The sequence below is a fragment of the Chamaea fasciata genome, unplaced genomic scaffold (genome assembly GCF_029207755.1).
Source record: "Chamaea fasciata isolate MVZ Bird 193981 ecotype frontalis unplaced genomic scaffold, bChaFas1.0.hap1 SCAF_5, whole genome shotgun sequence".
NCBI classification, from domain to species: Eukaryota; Metazoa; Chordata; class Aves; order Passeriformes; family Sylviidae; genus Chamaea; species Chamaea fasciata.
The window spans coordinates 10,796,300-10,809,307 of NW_027094090.1; the positions used below are offsets into that span (position 1 = coordinate 10,796,300).

The 13,008-nt window shown below is 35.3% G+C and overlaps 1 protein-coding gene across 2 annotated transcripts in view; it reads right to left on the reverse strand.

Annotated features, from left to right (window-relative positions):
- Positions 1-841: 841 nt before the first annotated feature.
- Positions 842-13,008, reverse strand: part of GNAI1 (G protein subunit alpha i1) — a 32,234-nt gene continuing 20,067 nt past the window's right edge. The window contains exons 4-9 of one of the 2 annotated variants that reach the window (XM_066182801.1): positions 8,666-8,823; positions 7,053-7,181; positions 3,894-4,023; positions 2,551-2,704; positions 1,450-1,653; positions 842-1,337 (exon numbers count right to left, since the gene is read on the reverse strand). In XM_066182801.1, coding sequence (XP_066038898.1) covers positions 1,463-1,653; positions 2,551-2,704; positions 3,894-4,023; positions 7,053-7,181; positions 8,666-8,823 — 762 coding nt within the window. In that variant the 3' untranslated portion in view covers positions 842-1,337; positions 1,450-1,462. Of the gene's footprint in view, positions 1,338-1,438; positions 1,654-2,550; positions 2,705-3,893; positions 4,024-7,052; positions 7,182-8,665; positions 8,824-13,008 lie in introns of both variants that reach the window. The other variant, XM_066182800.1, reaches the window with a different exon arrangement.

Sequence of the window (13,008 nt, forward strand, 5' to 3'; positions counted from 1 at the left end):
TTTACTTCTCAAAGAACTTATGGTGTACTGTAGCTGCCTGAAATATTTTAACAATTATAGAAAATTGTATCTCCAGGTTTGGTACGTTTGTGTTTTCTAGATGACAACATACATTTAAGACAACCATCAACTTATTTACAGTTAGAAGCTTATTCCTTTTAAAATCTGTATTAAAAAAATCAGTTTTGGCACTATCCCTAAGGCAATGGATGATAGGTACCTAAGACAGCAAATCACATAATGAAAGCATACCAGAAGAAAATCGTCTTTAACTTATAAGAAACTCCTAGGCTATAATTAAAGAGGAAATTAAAGAATCAGCACTTCTAAGTCACTAGAACACCCTACCCAAAACACTGAAGGTTCTTGCTATATGCAACAGGAATTTACTTTAATCTCTGAAGCCCCCTTATCTTGTGGGAGAACTCAGTACTTCTATGGCCATTAAGTTATCAAACTAGTTTTATTACCAGAATATATCAAAAAGTTTAAGGAGAACATGAATTTATGTTTTAATTAAGCAGAAAAAACATTACTCTGAAGTCCAGCCTTTACTGTCTATTTAAAACACCCCAAAAGTAATTTTTCCATTCACTCCACTGAGTAAAAGCCACAGCATCATTTTTTTATTATTATTATTGGTATAAATAGTTTTAACAACTTCCTTTATGCATTTCCATCAGCTTCAGTGATAGCTGACCCTTAAACATCAATTTCCCAGTGTTGTCACATTTCCACTGCAAAGACTGCAAGCCTGGATTTCATAAACTGTGGATTTCATTTAAATTTTAAAATAATCTTTGCATTTATCCTAAATTTATAAAAAGATTTTTTTCAAAACTTAAGGCAAAAAACAAGTTTATTGGTTATGTTTCTTTACGTCTGAGAAGGTGTATGAGGCTGTTTAAATATCAAAAAAGCTAACGCCATATACAGTATTACCAACAAAAGTAAAGAATAAGGCAGCATGCACCCTTAAGATGAAAAGAAAATTTAATTTTACAAGATGTTTAAATAATCCAAAGGCAAAAAGTGTCTGTCTCCTCTAAAGAGTATCTTCATAAAACATGGAAATTTTAGAGGAATGTTTTAGAGGACATCAAGTTACTAAAATATTCCGTTCAACGTTTATACAAATACATTACTACAATTGTAAGTTTACATACAATCAACTGACATCTCAGTGTTAACTAATTACTTAAATTTACAAGACAAACATAAATAAAGCTGTTAAAACAGGCAAGTACAGTACTGATCTATCATTGAGCACAATGCATTTTGTACTTCTTTCACCTTGAAAAGAATCAATTAGAATTGTGCGAAGTCGATCTCCAAACCTAAAAATAAAATAGAAAAGAATTAAGTATATCTATGCAGGTTTTACACAGCGTGGGCATATTCCAAATGTTTAAGTCCTGTTTTCAGGCATGTCATTTACCATTTAACAACCTTGTATCTGTTCTCAGAAGAGGCCACAGTCTTTAAGGTTATTTTTAATAATGACATCAGTTACAGCATCAAAAACAAACTGCACATTTTTTGTGTCTGTGGCACACGTGAAGTGAGTGTAGATTTCCTTTGTGTCTTTTCTCTTGTTCAGATCTTCAAACTGACACTGAATGTAAGCAGCTGCTTCTTCATAAGTGTTTGACCCTAGAAGAAGACAATTGCTCAGTAAGCAGTTTTCCAACAGAGGAAGAACAAGATGCAGACTATCATTGAAGGAAGGGGTTCTTTGGAAACCTAACAGTGAAGAGGAGAAGTTCCAGAGCCATTGCTTTAAGATACCATTAAAAACACCTTGGAAGGAGACCTTTTGGATGCATTTGTAATAATAACATCTTAGTACTCAATTTGGTTCAAGGTGCAGTAACAGTCTTTCCATTTACTTCTGTGCCAGAGGAACACCTCGTTCATGACCCATCACTTTCCTAGTTTAGGATATTTTGTTTCCTTCATTTAAGTTACTTGCTTCCATTTTTTATGTTTTTAAAAGGTTTGGGGTTTTCCCACACTCAGTTAAAGACATTGGCATACACATTTCTCCCAAGCTTTTACCTCCAACATGCTATTTTCTGTCTGAAGTTACAATGAGAATGATACATAAAAACGCTAAGGCTTGTTAAATGGATTTGTGCTCTTTCGCTGTTTACTTCCTGAGTAAGCCACAATGTCAAAAACTATGTACACTCCCTGTCCAAAAATCTCTCATGTATCTCAGGAATTCCTACTTATATCAAAGTACAAAAGTAGGAGAACATCAAAAATAAGAACGGGATAAATAAATGAGCCTGAACAGCTGCAGCAGTAACATTTCAATGCTATCAGTGGACCAGCATTACTTCACCTGGCTAAAAAAGATTTAAGCCCTGTTTTATTTGTGAGCCATTAAAACAACTCCCATCTTAAATTTCAGGCCATATAAATATTTTAGATGCCTAGAGTTATACAACTTCTCATGATCTGTGTATCAAAAATGAGGTATTTTAACCAAAAAAAACCCCAAAAAACCAAAAAAACAAACCCTTGACATCTGCACCCCTCAAATACCTGCATATTCAGGGTAGCAAATAGTGAGAGGACTTCTTTTAATTTTTTCTTCAAAAAGATCTTTCTTGTTCAGGAATAGAATAATAGAAGTGTCTGTGAACCATTTATTGTTGCAGATACTGTCAAACAATTTCATGCTCTCATGCATCCGATTCTGTAATGGAAAAAAGAGCCATCACTTTCTATTTTATCAGATTAAGTAGTAAAATAAGGATACATATTTTTGATTACTTACAAATGAACCAGTTACAAAACTAAGTTTTTAGCAAACAAAATCACATTTTACCACAGGGAAATACAGAGAGGGCAAGACTACCACAAAGATCACTTCCACGAGTAGGGTTTAAGCAACTACTTTTTCTCATTTCCAGGTTTAAGTTCTGAATATTTCACATGTTTCTTGTGTGTTTTGACATTTTGCAGTGCAGATACTCTACAAGAATTGCTGAGTTACCTGAATTTGTCTTAACACTGATCAGATCTGGAAACTGAAAATAAATTCTGCACCTAGCTGATATTCCAGAATAAGGAAAAGAGTTCTACAAAGCTAGAGAATCAAGTAAGCAGGTGTTTTAACTCTTACCATAATATTTAACTCTGTAGAAAAATTATCCAACATGTAAGTACTTTGGCCAAGTTCCAGTCATTTAAGTAGCAGGATGCTAGCTATGACCTTCTTTGACTATATTTGACTTGAAAGGTTTTCTTATTTCTCTTTCCTCCCCAAATTATATTTTATAGAAAGTTGCAGAACACAAGGAAGAGCACAAGAGTCTGTTAATGATTCACATACAGAGGAAAGCATCACTTCAGATCACTCAAGATAGTAAAATGCACCCTGTGCACAGTGACACGGAAGGAGTAAACTCTTGAAAGAGGAGAAAGGAGCCGAGGGTGTTGGAAAGGAAAAGGAAGAGAAACAGTTCTGCAACTAAGACAAGAGATTGGAGAAACACAGTTAGAAAGAAACAAAAACTGAAGACTGAGGAAGGAAAGGAAAACAAAATGTGGTAAAGCAGATACAGGTAAGTAAAAAAATTTCTTACTATGTACTTCTAGCATCCACGAAGAGACTAAAATGTATACTACTGACAATGTATCCTCATTAATTTATGCTTCCTTTAAAACATGAAAAGTGTAGCTATCAGTATTCCTTCTGAGAATATGAGGAAATACTTTGGAGCCCAAAAGCATGAATTCTATCACCATTTCACTGAGACCTTTTGTACAAACCCCAAACATCTTATGAAGTAGTAATACTTCAAAAGACCGATTTATAGCTTTCCTTCCAAGCTTAGCTTCTGTCCAACAACTATTCCCTTCTTCAACATTACAGTACTTGCCATTTCCTCGTCTTCAGCCAAGACCAAGTCATAATCACTTAGTGCCACACAAAAAATAATTGCTGTAACACCCTCAAAACAATGAATCCACTTCTTCCGCTCTGATCTTTGGCCTCCAACATCAAACATTCTGCAAAACAGAAATAAAAAGTAGTAAATGAACTTTGGAACTTTTAGCTTTCTGAATATTAACCAACAAAATCTGGAATTATCAGCTGTGTAGTTCTGAGAACAATATCTTAAAAAGAAGGCAAAAACCCCTGTATCAATAATCACTGTTTTTCTCAGTATACACCTCAATTTTAATAAAGCCTTAAAAGTCTTCCTATACGTTTTAGTGAACACAAGAAAATATGAAATGAAAGATAAACAAAATTAACTATTTACAATATTATATTTCATTAACAAAGTTAATTGTAATCTGTATAAAATAAAAATATACAGTTAGCTTTACTAAAAAGTCTACCATAATAAAAGATACTGATCAACAATGTGAACTGTCAGTCCCAGTGAGTTTTAGCTCCCCTCTCTTCTAAGTCAAATTACAACTTAAATCTATTATTCAACTGGCCATGTTTAAATGGGATATTTTTAAGAGATTATCTTAGAAGACAAAAAAAGGATTATATAGTAAAAAGAACCCTCACTTTCCCTCCAGTAAATGCATTTTTTGAAATGCAATTAAGTCCCACATATGACACACTTACCGAAGTTGACTTGTGTTTTTATTAACCCCCTTTCCTGTTTTCCATGAGTTGTAAGATTGCAAGTATAGGGCAGGTAAAAAACCCTACTGATTTAATGTCAGTGCACTACAGAAACACTGCAAATTGCACTTGAAGGGATTCAATTACAGTTGTTATTTTTAGATATCTTCAAGTGTTCCAAGTTGCTAGATTTTAATTTGAAAAAAAACCCACAGTAAAAATAGGTAGAGAAGGAAACAAATTAGAAGAGAAAGAAAGACCCTTTGCTTTCTCATGGAAAACTGTCAGAAACAAAGTCACCTCTAACAAGGTCTCCTGCTTGGGTAAAATACTGCAAAAGTGACAATGCTCACTGCCCTTTTAATGTTCTAAATTGACATAATGCTATGTTAAAAACACTTGAAAGATTATTTCTGCTGAAAAAAGGATTCCTTAGAGCTGCTCCTTACCTTCAGAAAAATCTTGGAAGGGAAGTCTTTGGATAACACCCTATATAAATGTGAGCCAGCCACTGACTAGTCCTACTTAGTTCTCAAGTACTTAGCAATTGCTGTATCCATAAAATATATTTTGTACTTGTATATCTTAATTAATCTCTTAAATTTTAGTAATTACTTCTGTCAATTCGAATGCTATGCTTTATACTGAGAACTGATTTTCCATAAGAATTAACATTTCAACAAAAAAAGTGTTCTTTGAACACAAAAGTAGTAAATAATCAGACTCAACTTTTGGACTCTTCTATAGAAACAGGATGAAGATGACTTGCTATTTGCATTTTGGATTGAATCAATAATCAAAGCTATGCTAATTGCTTTATAGAGAAGCAATTGAATTGAGGCTCAACCTAAAGGAATCCAAACACAGACAGAAGAACAGGAAAGAAAAGATAATGAAAGAAATCGATCCTGTGCAGCTAGTCATACTTGTGTACCTTGTCCTAGTATTATAGAGCCTTTCATGTGTTTGGATCTTAAAAGTTCTTTTCAAGGTTATGTAAGAGTGTACTTCAAGCCCTCCCAATAACTCATTGAGCCTATTGCCTAAGGCACAGATACAGGTGCTTGAATGTACAACATTACAGAGAAATAATTCCACAGGCCTGGCTCAAAGACACATTTTACAGAAGTGTAACCATATGGTCCTTGTAACCGTACCAATAATCTGTACAGACTGGACTGATCTACAGTAGGGAACAAAACACACTGGAAAGTAAGTGAAAATATGGACAGCTCCTGAGAATACTGAAGTCCTCTCTTCAGGCTTGGCCAAGGGCTACTCTCTTTAGGTTTGCAAGAGATCCATTACCATCTATCAGCTATTCTCTTGCGGATTAATACAAATTTTGTATTCTTAAACCCTAAAACAAGGAAACAAAACAGATTTTCACAGTACTGATTTTCCTGAAGTATCCATATTTCAGTATTTGCGATGCATTTCTATGAGAAAAATATTTTCCACAAAGATACTAATATATAATACAGACATGCTGAACAATTTCTGCAGAATCTAAATTCATATTTAATGTGTGTTTTATTGAGTTTTCTTCTCATTCTTCCTCATCAGTAGGAGGCAGAGTATGCTGATGGTTAACACTATCTTGTGTCTTCACCTTGAATGTTGCACGTGAGTCAGGGTGAACTTTTTACAAGAGCATATTGTGAGAGGACAAGGGGGAATGAGTTCAAAGTGAAAGAGAGTTTAATTTTTGATTAGGTTTTAGGAAGAAATCCTTTACTGTGAGGGTGGTGAGGCACTGGAACAATTTGTCTAGGAAAGTTATGGATGCCCCATTCCTGGAAGTGTTCAAGGCCAGGTTGGGGCTTTGAGCAAACTGGTCTAGTGGAGGGTGCCCCTCACTACTGCAGTGGGGTTGAAACTACATGATCTTTAAGGTCCCTTCCAACCCAAACCATTCTACGATTCTACGTCTTTGCACATAAAATGCTCAGAATATTATCCTTATTTTCTAAATCTTGCACCACAGAAAATGTAGGTTACATTCTTCCATCTCTAAAATACTACCTTAAAAGTATAGGACATATTTGAATTCAGCTCTTCAGGAAAATGGATTTACTCTTTCACACAACACCAGCAAACTCTTATAAGCTTCCAATTCTTCAACAGAATTCAAAACAAGAATCCAATAGAACAGCTACTTAACATGGCAGAAAATGCAGTATCTTGTTTTGATATTTAATTTATATCAAAAGTATCCTTACAAAACGTTTTCAATATAACAAAAACATTTATTGGAGCTTCAACAACTCTCACATGCCTGCAGAAAATTGAGTCAAACACAAGAATTTCCCCCCCCCCCCCCATAAACAGTGGGGGGAGATAATCAAACTTGTGGTTATACAAATTTGTTAAATTACATCATTTAATGCTATATTCCATAATTTTACAGAAACTTTGATGGACAGATAATCATGCAGCATGATTTACATACTTAAAATGAAGATCTTTGAAAGTGAAGTGAGTTTCCACTATTCCTGTAGTTTTCACTCTAGTCCTGAGAACATCCTGTTGAGTTGGAATGTAGCTGGTTTGTGCTATCCTGTCCAAGTCATTCAAGTAACTAAAGGTAAAAATAAACACTGCTTTCAGTTATTCACAAAACAGCAACAAAATAATTACAAAGAATTACAGAAGTTCTAAGTCCATTCGTTACACTGTGCTTGAATTTTATAAAATAGTTTTCTCTGAGACACAAGACAGAGTATTCTACTCAAATTTCCAAGTTTTTCTGAAATAAGCTTTTGAGACACAATGGTATTTCACCCTGGATGAAAGAAAACTCATGCAATTTATTCCACTACAAAGAATTCCTCTTTAGAAATTCCAAAATGCAAACATGGTTCCATAAACATTAGTGTTATTGGCATTAATTAGAACATCTTCATCATTGCAACCTACTGAACTGCAGGTTACTTTGAACCATAAAAAAAGCCCAAAATCACTCTACTTGATAACACATATGAAAAGAATAACTCAGTGTTTTGGCCAGAATTAATGGTCTAAGAAAATGCCTAATACATAACAATTAACCTTCTATTAAGAATTCCTAATTGCACGTATTTTTTAAAATCCGTATGCTTTCATTGCCAAAATCCTTGCAATGTAGGCCGAGTCCAGTGTTTCCAAAAAACTATACAGCTCTTACTTGTACTTTTCCCATTGTAAATAGGGAAGGCATTGTGTCCTATTTTCTGTGTAACAAGAAAAAATTTCACAGATATATCTGTATGGCCAGAAGAACAGTTTTCTTATGAAACTTGAGTCACAGCTGTCTAAAACAACAAACCAGAACACAGGAGGTTACCACAGGAGAGTATGTGAATCTTCAAATGAAGTGCTCCATATGGAAAAAGTTTATATAACTGAGAAACAACTTTAAGCACTACAAAATACATTAAAATCATAAAAAATTGCACTAAAAGGCAGTATCACTGCTACTACCACTCTTTACCATGTTTTATCTCCTTCAGTGGATTCTTTTCCTTACCATTACTTACTGTCACACCAACCTGATGGTGCCTCCCTAGTTCCTTAATTTTCTCACTGAAGTGCCCTAGCATAACAGATACATTCTGATTGTTTCTTGGCTCAACACAATTCCAATACAGACCATTAAATATCAATGAAAACACAGCAACGCTGAAATAGAAAAACACTCTGTTATGGAAGGAAGTAGTATCCTTGGTATTACAGATACAGATCATGTCATCACATTTTTTGGACACAATCAGATACTAAAAAGGTACTTCAGTCGTGCTTTTGTAATAGAAAACCTATTAAAGAACCTGAAATCAAATTTTGTCTTCTTTAAGGAAGTCAAACATCTGGTCAGAACATGACCAGTTCATAATTACACTACACCATTTCCTTTCCAACCCCAAAGCTTTGCTGCAGCATTTTGACCCAAGCAGACACTATCTATCTTTGCCCAGATACTTCTGTGGTTTCCATCTACGTGAGAGGAGAATTTGTCAAAAGATGACACCTCGAACTGCTTTAGCTACTAGTTAGAAGTCAAAGAAAACCCTGTCACATTGTACTTACTAGGCAGCAGAGTCATTGAGCTGGTATTCTCTAGATCTGTTGAAACAGGCTTGAACCCCGCTGTCTTTCCACAGTCTCTTGATAACTCCTGCAAGCTCAGAAGTCATAAATCCTTCTTCTGCTGCTCCAGCCAACACAAAGAGCTGACGAGCATCATCCTTTAGGATGTAAACACAGGGTGAAGGGAGAAATACTGAGAAACACAACAGAACTCTTGTCATCTAAGAACTAGATTCAGTAAATGCACTACTTAACCTGGTAAATGTGAATGTAACCCAACAAAAAATGTGAAAGAAAACAATTTATTTTAATGTTCTGCACTGGATATTAATTCCCATGTTTTTCAATAACAGAAAAAGACTAGCAAATCAAATTTATCATTAGCTGATAAAGCTTCTGGTCTGTAACTCGAGTTAGGTTTTATAAACAGGAATAGTAACATTTTGTGCTCAAACCTAAAGTTAACCATATTTGCTCCTAAAATACCACATACTGGATAAAAATACAGACTAGACCCTTCAGAAGGGTAGCTGTATATTGAAAAACTGAAGGAAACACATTAATTGCTTAATTTTAATTGATTACAAGACTTTGAAAGTGACAAATAATCCCTTCTTTCCAAATCATGAATCAGGAATTAGAAAAACACTTCTAAAAACCTTTCCAGATAAATCAGCTACAAATATCCATTGCCTTAATTATTCTACAGAGACCAGGTTCTCTTGGTAATCCAATATCAAGAAAACATCGAGATTTTTAAGAGCAAATGCTAGATTTTAAAACTATATATAATAACTGGCTTTAAGAGTGAGACTAATGGAGTACAATATGTAAATCCATCATTCCCCTTTTATCAGCATTTGGCCAGTTGACCAGCGACATCCAATTTCAACTGAGCAACAAAACTTAGTATTTTATTTTCCAAAGTATTTCTATTACATTTAAACCTGTAAGGCACTGAAGGAAAGACAGCAGATGGGTATAGGGAAGACCCATTAGTACTCTCCCGTAGGTAGCTGCTTGACCTTGGTTATTAGCAGAACATGATCCAATGCGAAAAAGTACAGCAGCCAGAAAAATCAGCTTGTAACTACTACCCACAGCATGTACTGTTTGCCCAGCAATTAACAGAAAGAGAACAATGAATCTGGAAAGGAGGAAGCAGAAAAGGGAGACTCAGACATGTCAGCTGGGAACTGAAAGTATTTCAAGAAAGAGGAGGATTTAAAAAGGCAACATACAAGGTTATTCTCACAAAACAGTAAGTGAAGACACATATGCAAATCTGTAGAAAAATCTGTCACTTTGCTGTTCCAACACTAAGCTGTAGGGGAAAAAGAAACATTTTCAGGATAAGCAAAGAAAGTAGTGATTGTTCCTAAGATACTGTCCACAGTAGACTTAAATAATCAAAGATTGTGTGAGCTAACAGGGAAATGGTTTACAGATGGATCAGGTAATACTGAATTTCAGAGGTTGAAAACTAAAAGCTTGCAGTTCAGTGAACTCCAGCCAAACTTGAAGAGATTTAAACATATATATACATTTGTGGGTATACATATGAAGAACAGGTTATTGATGTACAGTTAAGAGTGTCTTTTAAAAGCTAGAGCAGGTTGAAATCTGAAAGAATAATCATCAAACAAAAATACTGATTACTATACATACACAGGACAAACTGTGGACAAAAATAAAAATTTAACAGAAAGCACTAATAACTACATACAAAACCCAGAGCTTTAAAGATCAAAGGTTGGATAGTCAGATTTCAGGGGCTTTAATTTGAACACTATGCCTGCATAAAAGAAACCTGAATGACCGTTCTGGTCTTGAATACTGTTTGTGGATGCAAATGCAAGGACCTCTAACTCACAAAAGCAGCAAATCTTTAAGAAGAGACAATATATTAAGACACATGATGGAAACAGCTTAGAAACTGACAGTTTTTGTCACAAAAGATGATGACATTTTGTACCTAAGATGGTCTGACTTTCATTTATCCCTTCATGCTCTCAAACAGGGGAGTGGGGAAAGGGAAAGTAGAACAAGAGAATTGATTCCAGCTTTTTAAAAGGCCAAACGTTAAAATGAAAAATGGTCTGTTACCCCATCTTCCTTTTGCTAAAAATAGCAACTACCACAGACACCACAAGCGAGGCAGTATGCAATGATCAAGTCCTGTTTTCATTATTATTCAATGCTAGATACTTTCCTTCAGTTATACAGAAATAGGGCAGCTTCCTCTACAGGTGTCACTTTTTTAACCAGATTTCATACATAAAATAATATAAAACACTGAATTTAACCATCCTGCCAACTAGTGCAAATCTCACATTCAGAAAGTGGTCCACAGTCCTTAGAAGCACATTCACTAAATGCTTCTCAAAACACAATTTCTACTTGAACTGTCCTGTAGCACAGAGGAAGATACACCAGATTTACAACTGACCTGCTGGTGTTATCTGTGCTCCCTTGATCCAATAACTGGATAAAAGAGAATGTCCAATTCACTGCCCTACCAATAGTGTTTTGACAGAAATAAGAGTATGTGACTTTCAAAGACACCTTACCCCATTTAGAGTAAAATCCTCAGAAATTCCACTCAGAAATTTAAGAAAAATATAACTGAATACAACAGTTCACACCAGGAGTTACAATTTTGAGCTATGTTTCCTGCAAAAGTCAATAAAATTAAAACAAAATTGAAAATAATTGAGGCATAAACATACTACTACTAACATCTAGTGCTAATGTTCCATAGCAATGTTCCTCTGACAAAAAAAAAAGCATTTGGACCACCAAGACCTGACTAAGTACAAAGGGATGGACAGCTATTTTAAGATTGTTCCTGACACAAGTTTGCCTCATCTTTATACAGCTCTCTGAAGTGGAGAAATTTAGATGACTTAAAACTGACATCATATATAACATGGCCCTCAAAATCTTCTTGTTAGTCATTTTATCTGCCAACACCCAAATTTACTCCTCCTCCGTTTTCTCTTAGTACGCATTTAGTAACATAAGTCTACCATCTGCCTCTTTCCAGCATGAACTGCCAGACTCCAGAGAGGACTGCACAAACACTGAACTAACAAGCAGTGAAATACTCTTGGTGCCCTGGAAAACTTTGGTCTTAAGGGCACACTACAGCACACATCAGAACAAATGTAGAGAGGAATAACCAATGAAATTGAAGCTTTTACTAGTTATGCTTACAACTGAAGAGGCATCAGGTAGAATTAACATATGTACATAAAATAATGGCTATAATTGGCTGTCAATCAGATTTAGACTTCAAATACAACTTCATGACTCACTATACATAATCTTATAAATGTCTTCCTTATGACAACCATACATACTGCATTTCACAAGGTTACTGAATGAATACTGTCTAACATTCATAAACTGCTGTTCAAACAACCAATAAAATCTTGAAAACTGTCAAAAATAAAGAATCTACATACTGTTTCTGATTTTTAAAAACCCCTCTCTCCTCTCAAACTGTAATTCCACCTTAGTGATGGAAAGAACTTATGACAAAATATTCCTCTGACTACCTTACATACATTTATGAACGTGCTCATGAACAACAAAATCCTTCCCCCATCTCTCCTGTGAGACACACACAATGTGACAAGTTCTGGCTTCAAAAGCAGTACTGGCGAGCATTCCCCACTGTGAGTGATTTCTGTGAGGAAGAGATAAAAGCATACATCCTGAACCAAGTTTAACTGCTGCTCACAATAACAACTCTGAGGATCAATTTGAGCACTGCAACACAGACTGCATAGAGTCTTGAAATGAGAGGACAAGCAAAACCATGTAAACTGAGCATTTTACAGAGATACTCCAAACATCTCCCTGCCTGACCAGATGTGGATGTAATCAGGGTCACCACAGGTAAGAGCATAGGATTAGGACTGGAGAAACCAATAGGTGGGATGGCAAATAAACTCATCAGAGCTTTGCACGTGGGACATTAGATGAAGTAAGATGGAATAGGTACAGAAAAGTTTAGGAAAAGGATCCATTGCTTGGGAAAAATCCCAGAATTAGTATCACGAAAAAATGGGATCCCAGCAGCAGGTCCATACCCATGTCTCTTTGAGCAAAATAAGTCCTCAACACTGGAAATCAGTATGAAACAGGATCCAGCTCAGAGGCTGGCAATGTTTCAGGCACTGCTGTGTCTATGACCTAATAGAGAAGTGCAGACAGTACAGCGCAGAAGTAGCTAGATGCCTCCCTATTTAAGCTGTATTTTTTAAGATGTCAAACTAAAATGACCTACCTAATAGCCCACAAGTCCATACAAATAGAGACATGACTGTGGACTCCTT